The following is a 15114-nucleotide window of genomic DNA, read 5'->3' on the forward strand; positions in this document are numbered from 1 at the left end:
GTCAGCGGATACAGAGGTCGCCAACCTTCTGCAGAGTCAATCGCTGCAGACCTCCAAACTTCATGTGGCCTTCAGATTAGCTCAAGAACAGCATAGAGAGCTTCATGGAATAGGTTTCCATGGCCAAGCAGCTGCATCCAAGCCTTATATCACTGAGCGCAATGCAGAGTGTCGAATGTAGCGGTATAAAGTGCTGTCACTGGACTCTAGAGCAGTGGAGTTGTGTTCTCTGGAGTGAAAAATCATGCTTCTGCATCTGGCAATCCAATGGACGAGTCTTTGTGCCAAGAGTTAAGTTTGATGGAGGGGGGATTATGGTGTTCCAGTAAAATGTTTTAGCAGACCAAGAGATTTTGGACAATTTCATGCTCCCAACTTTGTGGGAACAGTTTGGGGACGGCCTGTTCCTGTTCCAACATAACTGCACACCAGTGCACAATGCAAGGTCCATAAAGACATAGATGAACGAGTTTGGTGTGGAAGAGCTTGACTGGCCTACACAGAGCCCTGACCTCAACCTGATAGAACACCTTTGGGATGAATTAGAGTGGAGACTGTGAGCCAGGCCTTCTCCTCCAACATCACTGTCTGACCTCACAAATGCGTTTCTGAAAGAATGGTCAAAAATTCCCATAAACACTCTCCTAAACCTTGTGCAAATCCTTCCCAGAAGAGTTGAAGCTGTTATAGCTGCAGAGGGTGGGCAGACATCATATTAAACCCTATGGATTAATGGGAAGTCACTGAAGTTCATATGTGTGTGAAGGCAGACGAGCGAATGCTTTTGGAAATATAGCGAATTTGCAGCATTTTTATAATCTTTGTATATTTTTTTTCAACTGTCACTGCCAATCTTTTCTGTATACACTATATGGATACAAATATTGGAACACCTACACATTACACCTACTAGAGTTTATAAGACATACCATTCTCATTCTGTAGGCTTTAATATGAAGTTGGTCCCCCTTTGCGGCTATAACAGCTTCCACTATTCTGGAAAGCCTTCTTCAAGATTTTGGAGTCTGTCTGTGGGAATTTTTGCCCATTCATCCAGAAGAGTATTTGTGAGGGCAGAAACTGATGTTGGATGTGAGAGCCTGGCTCACAATTTCTGTTCAAGTTCATCCCAAAGGTGTTTGATGAGGTTGAGGTCAGGGCTCCGTGAGGGCCAGTCAAGCTCTTCCACACCAAACTCTCCTAGCCATGCCTTCATGGAGCTTGCTTTGTGCACTGGGACTCAGTCATGCTGGAACAAAAAAGGGTCTTCCCCAAACTGTTTCCACAAAGTTGAAAGGATACAATTGTCCAAAATGTCTGCTGAAACATTAAGATTTCCCTTCACTGGAACTAAGGGGCCAACCCCTGAAAATAATCCCATATCATTATCCCTCCTCTACCAAACTTAATGTTATCACAATGCAGTCAGACAGGTAACATTCTACTGACATTTCTCCAAACCCAGACTCCTCTGTCAGTCTTCCAGATAGAGAAGCGTGATTCGTCACTCCACAGAATGCATTACCACTGCTCCAGTGGCGGCATGCTTTACCCCACTCCTCCCCGTCCGGCACTGTGCAGTTTGATATTAGGCTTGTGTGTAGCTGCTCGGCAATAGAGACCCATTTCGTGAAGCTCCTGTTGTGCAGGTCTTTTGCTCGTGTTGCTTCTAGAGGCAATTTGGAACTCTTCAGTCAGTGATTCAGCAGCAAATTGGCACTGTGAGCTTCAGCCCTACTCAGAATTTGTGTGGTCTACTGCTTCATGGCTAAGCTGCTGTTGCTCCTAGGTGCTTCTATTTCACAATAATAGCACTTACATTTGACAAGGGAAGATGTAGCAGGACAGAATTTCACTAACCGATTTGTGGCAGAGGTGGTTTGTGGCGGATTTGTGTCTGAGCTGAGCTCCTCAGTACGACCCATTCTACTACCAGTGTTTGTCTTTGGAGAATGCAAAGCTATGTGCTTCATTTGTTCCACCGGTTAGCCAAGAGTATGCCTGAAACACCTGAACTCAATACTTAGGAGGGGTGTAACAATACTTGAATTATTTTCCTTATACAATTTAAAATTTAAAAACTTTTGCACAAGCCACAAATAGTTTTTTCTCAAGCTAATAGACAGTAATTGTGCATTAAAATGTGCAGACATGCTCTCTCTGTAGAGGAAATGAACTTATTTTCACTTAGAAAACGAACAAAATGTCATTACCAGGAGCACCCAGACTTTTGCATACAACAGTATGTATATGTGAAATATTTTGGCTTAACAGCCCATACTGATATTAAAAATTCCTATATACATGCAAATTAACTGAAGAATTTTACCAATAAGCTTTTTTCTTGAGGATGATCCACCAGATTATCATAAACCATCGTCTTGTCCAAATACAAATCAGATCAGGTTACAAAGCCAGAAATGTAGTTTGTATTTGACAGGAGCAGTTCAACCTGCTTTGTAAATGGAGGCTGTGAGTTTTGGGTCGTGCTGTTTTGGGACACAGCGTCTCTGGGGTGCGCGCCTCAGTGGAGGATAGAGTGATTAGAGTGGAGACTGTCTGATTTCACACATCAGCTCTGCAGAACTCTGCTCTGTCTCTGAGTAACAGAACGGGTTTGGATCCTGTGGTCACACTGCCTGCTCCAGATTTCACATGGTATTCTGTGCTCCATCATCCCAAACTCTTCTGCCAGGCACGTGACAAGGAACCCTGATGATATTTACTGTGATCGTGCATCTGCTCATCTCCATGCCAGGAGCACTGTGGACGTGTTACGAGAATCTATTGATTACTCAGTACAATCTTTATTATTCCTATGACGCAATGCACACTAGTTCATAGCCATGACATACTACCGCATACAAACAGGAAAATGAATTATTGTTAACACAAACCAACTTTTAAAATTTCCCATTAAACCTAATAACCTAATAGCAAGAAACCTAGTAAGAAACCTAATAGCAACACTAGCCATGAAACAAAACTAGTCTGCACAAAAAGCCCATATATCCACAGTTGCACTGCCATTACTGCCAGTATGTATACATTATAGCTTTCATTTTGATACATGGTATATATTATGGTATATTTTGAGCACAGACATGATTTATTCACACAAAATATTTATTGAGAAACTATAATGTGCATTAATAATATTAATACTATTAATTCCATTAATACTATTAATGCTGTTGTTCTCATGTTAGTGAAATGGTTCTTGTTAATGATGTGTTTTTCTTGTTAATTATGTGTTATTTAATTACAGTTAATTATGTGTTCTCATTAATGTCATGGTTCTCTCATTAATTATGTAGTGCTCTCGTCAGTATTGTGGTTCTTTTGGCTTTGGCATGGTTCTCACATTGAGTGCATCTACATGCACTTTATAATCCAATTAAAAATCTGATTATGATTGGATTACTGAGTGCATGTATTATGTTATGATTATGTTATGCCCTTTTCAGTGGTGTGGTTCTCTTGATGATGACATGGTTCTCTCATTAATGATCGGGTTTTCTTGTTGATGTCTTTGCTCTGTCTTTAATGTTTCCTCATTAATTACATTATTTTTATTTTAATGACATTGCTTTCGCTTTAATGGCATGGCTCTCTCATTAATGGCAGGGTTCTCTCATTAATAACATGGTTCTCTCATTAATTACATGGTTCTGCTGTTAATGGCATGCTTCTCTTTGAAGTGACATGATTCTCTTGTTAACGGCATGGTTCACTTTTTACTAGCAGGGCTCTTTCATTAATTACATGGTCCTCTTACTAATGTTATGGTTATTATTAATGATGAGGTTGCTTATTAATGTCATGGTTCTCATTATCAATAAGGTTTTCTTATTAATGGCATGACTCTCATTAATGTTATGGTTCTCTTGTTAATGTTGTAACTATCCAATTAATGATACTTTTTTTGTTAATTCCATGGTTCTCGCAGTAATCATATGGTTCTCATTAACGATGTAGTGCTCTCTTTAATGTTGTGGTTCTCATATTAGTTGTATTAGTAACATTTTGCGTATTGAGCCCCTCCAAACGAAAAAACAAATATTAACCATTCCACCCTTTTTTTGGATGATTATTTTGTTTCCTGTTTTATTTTGTACAACCACTTGCATGAAAAAGCCAAACTACGCTGTATTAAAATTTTGGTGACCCCTTAATTTGAAATAAACGGCATGCTTATTTCTATAAAAAAAAATTCACATTTGTTTATCCTTGGAAGAGCTCAATTAATAACACGATTATATCCTTAAAGTTGTGTTATATCATTAATGACAGGGTTGTTCTCTTGCTTCTCACATGTTTCGCTTGCTAATGCTGTAGTTCTAGTTTTTAATTCAGATTATTCAGATTCCTTTATTGATCCCAGGGGGAAATTGCAGTTGTTACAGTTGCAGCCATTTATGTAAAAATAAGCACTTTAATAATAGTTTAAGACAATATAGAGAAGTTACAGTATGTACACCAGATTTAAGTACTTAAGAATATAGTAAGGTGGCAGTGATTGTGATAGTAATATGAAACATCAGGTATAAAGCAGTTACAATTATTTAAATTATTTAAATTAAGTTAGTGTCCCTCTGAGTTATTGCACACACAATTGTTATTATTGCACATATGAACAATTTCGTACTGAGTTTTGTGAATCACACACTGAAGGAGGAGTTATAGAGTTTGATGGCCACAGGTAAGAATGACCTCCTGTGGCGCTCTGTGGTGCATTTTGGTAGAGTGAGTCTTGAGCTGAATGAGCGCTTGTGTCTCATCACCGTGTCGTAGACTGGGTGGGAGCCATTGTTCATAATGGCCTGCAGTTTAGACAGCGGTGATGTCATGGTTTAGGAGGGCACTCTTGTTAATGACTTGGTTCTGTTTGTAATGCTGTGATTGTCTTGTTAATGTCATCATTCTCTCATTAATGTTGCTATCTTGCTAATGACTTGCTTTTTCTTGTTCTCTCATTGCTAGGGTGTACATTGTCACATGGAACGTTGGCTCAGCGATGCCACCTGATGACATCAGCGCCCTGTTCGGCCCTCGGGTCAGCGATGGGAGCGCTGACATGTTTATCGTTGGGTAAGACGCATCATTTTTTCCTCTACAGGGTTATACTACTGTGCAGCAGGCATGTCCAAACCTGCACCTGGAAGCCTCTGTTCCATGTGAAGATGATCCAGTGCTAATTTAATATGCTTCTAATTCTTAAAGACTTTAATTGGCTGGAGCAGGTGCAGTATTTGGAAAGGTTGGAACTAAAATCTCCAGAGTAGAAGAGCCCTCAAAGAGCAGGTTTGGGCACATCTGATGATGGAACTGGTATTTCCATCTACTTGTTTACCTCTCATTTTAAACCCCTTCTGTCTTTTTTGTCTTCAACTGTCCTCACACAGGTTTCAGGAGGTGAACTCCATGATCAATAAGAGGCTGAAAGATGCCCTCTTTACAGACCAGTGGAGTGAGCTGTGCATGGACACTCTTAGTCGCTTTGGATATGTTCTGGTCAGTGCGGTGCTGCTTCTAAGTAGAACTGGGGTGAAATGGAATTAATTGCTTTGTCATTGCTGTGCATTAGTTCCTATAGTGTAACACAGTTGTCACCAACCCTTACCTTGGGAGAAATCTTTTCCTGCAAATTTCAGTTCAGCTACAGGCACTGTTTTATTATGGTTTTGAGAAGGTTTTAGACTAAAAAATAATTTTAGAAAAACATTAATGTTGGAGGGATACATGCAGGGTGTTGTGTGGCAAAATAGTCCCCAAGGAAAACATTCCTTTTAAGATTTATATCTATTTTACTATCATCAGCACTGCATATAAAAACACAAAATGGCTATTGTAATGCAATGTAATGTAATGCAACCTCTGGTTTCTGTCACCCCCAAGTCGGCAAGGTTCTCCAGCAAACCACTCTAAATTACATTGTTTACATGTTAATCTTTGAATTACAGAAAATGAAAGAAATACTTTTTCCAACTCATGTGGATGCTGCACCTGGTTGGATATGAGTGAAGAGTTAATGATCACTGCTGCAGCAAAAACTGTAAGTCGATGTCCCGCTCTGACCTGCAGGTGGCGTCACAGAGGATGCAGGGGGTTCTGCTGCTGGTGTTCTCCAAGTTCTGCCACCTGCCATTCTTGCGTGGGGTCCAAACACAGAGCACTCGCACAGGTCTCGGCGGATACTGGGTGAGTCAGCAGCAGACTGCACAGTGGGTGGTAGGGAGATCAGCACACTTAAATTCAGGCATTACTCCTCCGTTTGTGGCTACGCTCCACTGATACTTTTGATGTCTAACATCAGAGATGTGCATAAGGCTGCGATGGCTGGGTTTAGGGGGATCTTTGATGATCAGATGAAAAATGAGAGTCAAAGAAAAAGAGAGGTTACGCTGGGTGTGCACTGATGTACATGTGTGGGGAGTGGGGAAAGGTTGTACTATATATTTTCTAGAACATTTTTGAGAAAAACAGAAAACTACAGGACCAAAGACTCCTCACTTTATAAAGTGATTTTAACAAAACGTAATGTTTCACTTTTTATAACCAAGTGCAAAAGGATTTATTTTGGTTTATATAATTAGGGTTAGGAATAGGATTAGTATTAGACAAAATTTTCTCATTATATTTAGATGCCTGCATATATATATATATATATATATATATATATATATATATATATATACATAATACATAAAGGATATATTATTATTCCATATAGGCACTTACAAGCAGTGTTACAGGGAAGTTACTGTAATACAGTAAGGGGAGTTTACAAAAGCTGTTAGCATGTTTGGTAGTGCTACCAGTGGTAACTGAAAGAGGTGATGTCCAGTATGACAGTGGTAAGCTGTAATATTGCCAACATGCTTCACCCTGCTGTTGTAGATGTCCTGAAGTGTTAGCAGATTACATCTGATGATCCTCTCCACTGTCCTGCTGTTGTGCTGGAGTTCGGTTTATGCTTTGGTAGTGCCTAGGAAGTTAAGTGATTCCACAGTAGAAATATTTGCATTTATAATACGTCTGGAACATATTATTATTACATATAGATAATTACATTTGTAAAATACACATTACTATGACATATACACTATATGGAAGAAAGTAATGGGATTCAATCTTAACCATTGAATTCAGGTGTTTCACTTAGTCTCATTACCAAAGGTGTATGAAATCAAGCACCTAGCCATGCAGTCTGCCTTTACAAATATTTGTGAAAGAATGGGTCATTCTAAAGAGCTCACTGAACTCAAGTGTGATACTGTGATAGGATGCTAGTCAAATTAAGTCAATGCTTCATGGCATGGGCTTCCATGGCCGAGCAGCTACATGCAAGCCTTACATCACCAAGCACAATGTCAAGATGGAGTAGGGTAAAGCACACCATCACTGGACTCTGGAGCAGTGGAAGCATATTCTGTAGAGTAATGAACCATGCTTCTCTATCTGGTAGTGTGATGGTCTAGGTTTAGCGAATGCCAGGAGAATGTTAATGCTTCAGCAGACCAAGACATTTTGGACAATTGTATCCTTCCAATTTTGTTGGAACAGTTTGGTGAAGACCCTTTTCTGTTCCAGCATGACTGAGCTCCACTGCATAAAGCATGGTCCATGAAGGCATGGCTCACTGGATATTTTCTCTTTTTCGGACCATTCTCTGTAATCCCTAGAGATGCATGAAAATCCCAGTAGATCAGCAGTTTCTGAAATACTCAGACCAGCCCGTCTGGCACTAACAACCATGCCACGTTCAAAGTCACTTAAATCACCTTTCTTCCCCATTCTGATGCTCGGTGTACACTTCAGCAAGTTGTCTTGACCACCTCTACATGCCTAAATGCATTGAGTTGCAGCCATGTGATTGGCTGATTAGCTATTTGTGTTAACATGCCGTTGTACCTAATAAAGTGGCTGGTGAGTGTATATTATATATAAGTACCTACATCATATGGACAAAAGTACTGGGACACCTACACATTACATCTACAGGAGCTTTTATGACATCCAATTCTAATTTCACAGGCATTAATATGAAATTGATCATTCCTTTGCAGCTGCAACAGCTTCCACTCTTCTGCGAAGCTTTCTACACGGTTTTGGAATGTGTTTGTGGGAATTTTTTGTCCATTCATCCAGAAGAGCATTTGTGAGGTCAGATACTGATGCTGGCTCAAAACCTCTGTTCCAGTTCATCCCAAAGGTGTTCATTGGGGATGAGGTCAGGTCTCTGTGCAGGCCAGTGAAGTTCTTCCACACCAAACTCACTCATCCACGTCTTTATGAACTGGTGTGCAGTCATGTTGGAACAGGAAGGGGCCGTCCCCAAACTGTTCCCACAAAGTTGGGAGCATGAAACTGTCCAAAATCTCTTAGTCTGCTGAAGCATTAAGAGATCCTTTCACTGGAACTAAGGGGACGAGCCCAACTCTTGAAAAACAACCCCACCTCATAATCCCCCCTCCACCAAAGAGTGCTCTAGAGTCCAGTGGCAGCACTTTACACCACTATATTCGACGCTTTGCATTGCACTTGGTGATGTAAGGCTTGGATGCAGCTGCTCGGCCTTGGAAACACATTCCATGAAGCTCTCTATGCACTGTTCTTGAGCTAACATGAAGGCCACATGAAGTTTGGAGGTCTGTAGCGATTGACTTACAGAAAGTTGGTGATCGCTGTGCACTATGCACCTCTATACGCTGACCCCACGCTGTCATTTTATGTGGCCTACCACTTCGTGGCTGAGTTGCTGTCGTTCCCAACTGCTTCCAATTTGTTATAATACCACTGACTGTTGACTGTGGAATATTTAGTAGCGAGGAAATTTCTCGACTGGACTTGTTGCACAGGTGGCATCCTATCATGGTACCATGCTGGAATTCACTGAGCTCCTGAGAGCGACCCATTCTTTCACTAATGTTTGTAGAAGCAGTCTGGAGGCCTGAGTGCTTGGTTTCATACACCTGTGGCCATGGAATTGATTGGAATACCTGAATTCAATAATTTGGATGGGTGAGTGAATACTTTTGGAAATGTAGTGTAGGTACATACATACATAGAATACATTTTATACATATGTGTGTGTGTTTGCATGTGTGTGTGTGTGTGTGTGTGTACTGAGCATATTATTTTTGATCTCTGTATTTTGTCTTTTTTGCCACATATAGGTACTTAAATTAATAATAGTTATGGTCTATTTTATTATTACGTACAGGTACTTATATAGGTGTGTGTTTGTACTGTGTGCTGGTGTGATCATGGCTTTAGGGTTGTACTGCAGTCTTCTTTAAGCTGGGTGCAGTAGGACACAGCAGCTCTGTCTGCACACACACACACACAGTACCAGCAGTACTCTTTCCCCTCTAATGCATTAGAATAAACATTTGGTCACCACTAATATCACACACAAAGTTTAGAGAGGAGGCTTTTTCCTGCACTAACATCCATACAGAGTGATGAAGACATATTTATTCTATATTCCTGTCATTTCCATTTCATTGCTCTGAATCAGGGCTTAACACCACAAATATTATATGGCAGAGCAAGCACTGCTTTGAATGCATGTAACTCAGACTGCCACCATGCAGAGTTGCAGAATGTGCTGGAGCAGAAGTAACTGTCAGTACAGTGAAATGCCATGCTGATTCTGGATCAGCTGGATTGCTACAGGGCAGCTACAGTTAAAACTTGCAATGAGTTGACACTATTACTGCATTATCAGCTATGAGACACCATAGGGCCTGCAGCTGTTTAATGGTTGTGGCTGTTTAGTTATGACTACTATAGAGTAATTTTAATAAATAAATTAATCTATATTTTTTTATTTTATATAGCATTTTACATCATGTAAAACATTGTTTGAACATTTCATGATGACTGGGTCAATAGAAATGGTCAAAAATGACTTGTAGTAAAATCTTGCTACTTTACCTTACAGTACTGTGCAACATTTTTTACGTGATCTGAGGAAATTATATATATATAAATCTGAGCAGTAAGCATTTATTTGTTAAAAAAAGGAAAACATTTACTGCACTAAATACATTTAAGCAGGACTATTTTTTTGTTTTTTAATGAAAGTTGCTGTTGTTTAGAGCTTATAGAGTATTAACAGTATCCATAATATGCTCAGAAAAGCATGTTAATATTGGCATATTGATCATCCCTAGCTGGAGTTCAGCAAGAAGTCACTAACCAAACCTGTATTCTTCTAACTATAGTGTTCTAATCAACATGTTAAAAAAAGTAACATTCTTGTTGGACTTCTGCTTTGGTAAACAAACAATTGTCACACATTTTTGCCTCAGTAAAGTCACCATTTCAGAGATATGAGGTTCTCTTAGAAAAATGATGATACATTAGGATTGAATAGTGCAATATTATAAGGACTATTAAGCTTAAACATTAAACATGTTCTCTTTAGGAAACAAAAAACGGCAGCCCTGTTCAGCCGAGCGTGACCAGCATTGGCAGTGTTGATTTGGCATGCCGGAGGGAATACATTTGTTTTCCTTCCTGTTTTGCTGCATTAGTGCTGCCACATCACTCCTGCCACCACAACAGCTCCTGTATTATTAAAAACAAGCCATTAGACTCTAACCTCTTAGGCCATTAGAGGTCTTCTTACAATCTCACTGTCTATATCACTCTCACCCTCATCTCTTTGTCCTTCTCTCTCTCTCTCTCTCTCTCTCTCTCTCTCAGGGGAATAAGGGTGGTGTGAGTGCACGGATGATGGTTTTTGGTCACCCTGTGTGTTTTCTGAACTGCCACCTGCCGGCCCACATGCGGAACTTGGAGCAGCGCGTGGAGGACTTTGAGAGCATCCTGCAGCAGCAGCAGTTTGAGGGCGGAGCAGCAGTGGGTGTGCTGGACCACGAGTGGGTACCTGGGAGGGCGGAGCAGAATAACATGGCATGATTTTATACTGCCTATGGATAAGTGTTTTTGCTTTGCTCAGGTTAGAGAAGTGGCACATAATCAAGACATACATGCTGTGTTTACTCTCGCTGGTTGTGAAAGTGTATTTGAAAAATTTAATTTGAACAAACTCCGAGCGCAGCAGTAAGGCATAAAATCAGAGAAATATGCGACACTTAAGTCGCTTGAGTCGCCGCTAGATAAAGAAGGACTGCTCACTAAATATGAAAAACAATGGCCTTGCTGATGGGAAGCAGTTTTGCCATTCGTCATGTGTAGGCATCCTTATGGCTAACATAAGCCTATTTCATTCCAACAACACTAGAGCACAAATGATCAGTGAGGCTCAATTATTAAACAAGTAGAAGCAGCTTGTTTGGAGTGAAATCCTGCAGCCAAACTGGCACTTTGTGGCTAAGTGGATTTGTGGATGACCTGCTTTAGACAATATTTATATTTATAAACTACTACATTTCAAAATTTACTGTAAGGAGGTTGCAGTCCAGCAGCTGAGAAAGTCATGAATATGATATTGGCCTACTATGGATTTTTTGTGGCAGTTTTCTGATTAATACTTTTATTTTTGAACAGTGTAGAATAAACAATACAAATATAACAAAACAACATCCCTCTTTGTGTACACAAGTATGTACAAATAACACCCTTCCACTCCGCCCCCCACTCCACCTCCTCCCCCCACCCTTAAATGTCATCATAGGGAGAGAAAGAAAAATAAATAAATAAAAATTTAAAACAATAAATTAAAACTAAATAAATAAATTCTGGTCTGGTTATGAACGTTCACATTCCTATTCCACAAATTGTCTTCTGCAATGGACCTTGTGTTCTAATAATCAGAAAATATACAAATATATGCCATCTAAAAGCATCAATATCCATATTCTTCTCACATTAATAAAGAATGGAACAAATATATACATAATACATAATAATAAATACATATACACATATATCTATACACATGCATATATATCCACAAAGATATATTAATATCCTTACCTAAAATAGCTATTCATTCAGTCCATGCCTTCTTTTAAACATAACATATAAACAAATACCCTGTGTGTCTCTCCACTGGTTAACTGCCTGAATCATTCAGGAAGGTTACATATTTACCCCATTTCTTCCCATAATCAATCCACCAAACTGTTTATAAGACATCTTTTCAAAAGCAGCCACCCTAGCCATCTCCTCTTCCCACTCCCTGACTGGTGGGATTCCCCCATGCTTCCATCTCCTGAGCACTATTTGCCTACCCACCATGATAGTTTGTATCCAACTTCTAGTGTTTTTATCTACCCCTGATAAAACTGATTCGACACACAAAACAAATAACCTAGGACTAAATAAAATTTGGATGTCTAACACTTCAGAAAGTACATCATGTATCCTGGTCCAAAAATCCTTCAGAACTTCCTCAGAATTACATCTCCAACAAGTCGATGTGTCTTTTAACTCTAACCTAAACAATCTGGAGGGAGTCCAATAAAAACAGTGTATAATTTTAAATTGAATAAGCCGTACCTTTGCATCTCTGGACATTACTTTAATATTTCCACATATCCTATCCCACTCTTCATCTCCCAATATTTGATTCAAATCCCTTTCCCATATCTTCTTGAGAGCTAGTAAAGAGTTTCTACCCAGGTTTTGAATCATCATCGAGTAATACACTGAAGTTTCATGACTTTTTCCATAGCTCTTTACTATTGTGTCTAGAAAGTCTGCAGATTGGGGGGCTATTGGATCAGATTAAAAAATCCTAAATATTAGATGACGTAGTTGTAGTTATCTAAAGAACTGAAATCTTGAAATTCCAAATTGTTGCACCAGGTCATCAAAGGATTTCAGAACACCGTTATGCTAGAGATCACCCAGTATATAAATTCCCTTTTCTATCCATTCTTTCCAGCAAAATGAGGATTTACCAATACATAGCTTAGGATTCAACCAAATACTCAAAGAAACATTTAAATATGGGTCCATTCCAAACATTCGTGAAACTTTAATCCAAATTGACTTTAGATGGGCAATTACTGGGTGTGCTTTCCCTTCTCTAGTTAAATTGGTAGAAATACTCTGCATGGGTAAAACTGGGGCCATTCAGATTCAGATTCAGATTCCTTTATTGATCCCAGGGGGAAATTGCAGTTGTTACAGTTGCAGCCATTTATGTAAAAATAAACACTTTACTAATAATTTAAAACAATATATAGAATTTACAGTATGTACACCAGATTTAAGTACTACAGATTTAAGCCATGACAGACTGCTCAATACAAAACCATGGAGGGGCCCTTTCAGGAGGAAGTGACCAATGGAGCAAATGTCTAAGATTAAAAGCATAATAGTAAAACAATATATTGGGGAGTCCCAGCCCATCCATTGGTCTTTGTAGCTTACTATGATGTAATCGCGGTCGTTTACCATTCCACATAAATATCTTTGTTATTCTGTCAAACCATTTGAAATATGACATTGGGATTTCCAGCAGGAGAGAATGAATAAGATAATTCAATTTGGGTATACAGTTCATTTTTATAACATTCATTTTCCCTGCCAAAGACAATTTAAGAGCTGCCCATCTATTAACATCACAAGATATAGTCTGTAATAATGGATCAAAATTAACCTTAACTAAATCTTCCAACTGAGGAGGGAATAAAATACCTAGGTATTTAATCCCTTGTTTGGGCCAGTTAAATGCTCCTGGGTAAAAGGCCTTGGCAGGACAGTAAGCAGTCAATGGGAGTGCTTCAGACTTGGACCAGTTTACTCTATATCCTGAAAATCTTGAAAAGGAGTCAATAATTTTAAAGAGACAAGACATTGATTGACCCGGGTCACTAACAAATAACAGTATATCGTCCGCATAAAGCATAATTTTGTGAACTGTCCCACCTACTATAACTCCTGGAAATTCCACCGCTCCTCTGACAGCCGCCGCCAGAGGTTCTATAGCCAAACAGAACAACAGTGGAGAGAGGGGTGACCCCTGTCTCGTTCCTCTACCTAGCTCAAAATATTCAGAAATTAGGCCATTACTTTGCACCGCTGCCTCTGGGTGACTATATAATACCTGTATCCACTTTATAAATTTATCCCCAAACCAGAAAAGCTCCAGAATTTTAAATAAATAGCCCCATTCTACCATATCAAAAGCCTTTTCGACATCCAGGGAAATTGCAGCCACCGGGGATTGAACTTCTGTCATTGACCACATAATATTAATAAAACGCCTTATATTATCTGCCGAGTTACGACCTCTAATAAATCCTACCTGATCAGTATGAATTAAAGATGTGATTACCTGATTTAATCAATTAGCTAGGATTTTAGAAATGATTTTAACATCAGTCTGAATTAATTTTTGTGGCAGTTTAATATAGTACAGTACAGTAATAAATCATTAGTTGGCTAAGGAGGTAGGCTAGCAGTGTTTGCTAAAAGGCTGCAGTGAATAACGCCAATAAGAGTGAAAACTGCCTGTGGCTAAGTTAAATCTGCTGGTGGCAGAATAGAACATCCATTTGTAAAGTGTACTTAGGTTCAGGTAATTTAAAAAATGTAAATTACTCAATAGGCACTTCACAAGTTAGGAAAAAAGTAGTTAGGAAAAGTTAGGAAAAGAATTAACGTTAGCATCCAGACCTTCACTCCACCCTTTGGAAGACTGTATTGTCAGTAAGACTGAATTTAGCACTACATTGTTGTTTGCCATCCTTTTGGAGTTGGTCAAGAAACACTCTTTAACATTTGATTTACTTTTAAACCTGTCTAAGCTACACAGCATGATACAAATAGAGTAAATAGCTTAGCTATGAACAACTAACAGGCCATCAAACCGGTTCCTAATCATCATTACCAATCTAAATATTTGCCATTTAGGATATGATCTGTATAAAGTAACATCCTCTGAGCAAAATGCAGACTTCCTTGGTGTATGAAAAAGCCAACTTGGATTGTAGGTGTATGTGTATTGAAAAATCCATCCAACAATAACCCAAAACAGTTTCCAAACCAATCAGTAGTGAAGTGTGCTGCATATTCACTCCTGTCCACTCTTTAATTCCTCCTTATAACATCATTGCTGTTGCCATTTGAGAAAGAAAATAATGCCTGGAACCTTAAAACAGTTCATTTATGAGGAATGATTCATAC

At 39.1% G+C, this 15114-nt stretch overlaps 1 protein-coding gene across 1 annotated transcript in view; it reads left to right on the forward strand.

Moving 5' to 3' along the window:
* The window catches only part of LOC108435387 (inositol polyphosphate 5-phosphatase K), a 28597-nt gene that overhangs the window by 6850 nt on the left and 6633 nt on the right, over positions 1-15114 (forward strand). The window contains exons 3-6 of the mRNA XM_017711201.2: positions 4984-5091; positions 5406-5514; positions 6085-6201; positions 10717-10892. Of these exons, the coding sequence (XP_017566690.1) occupies positions 4984-5091; positions 5406-5514; positions 6085-6201; positions 10717-10892 (510 nt within the window). The remainder of the gene's footprint in view (positions 1-4983; positions 5092-5405; positions 5515-6084; positions 6202-10716; positions 10893-15114) is intronic.

This window comes from Pygocentrus nattereri, chromosome 18, assembly GCF_015220715.1.
Source record: "Pygocentrus nattereri isolate fPygNat1 chromosome 18, fPygNat1.pri, whole genome shotgun sequence".
Lineage (NCBI taxonomy): Eukaryota > Metazoa > Chordata > Actinopteri > Characiformes > Serrasalmidae > Pygocentrus > Pygocentrus nattereri.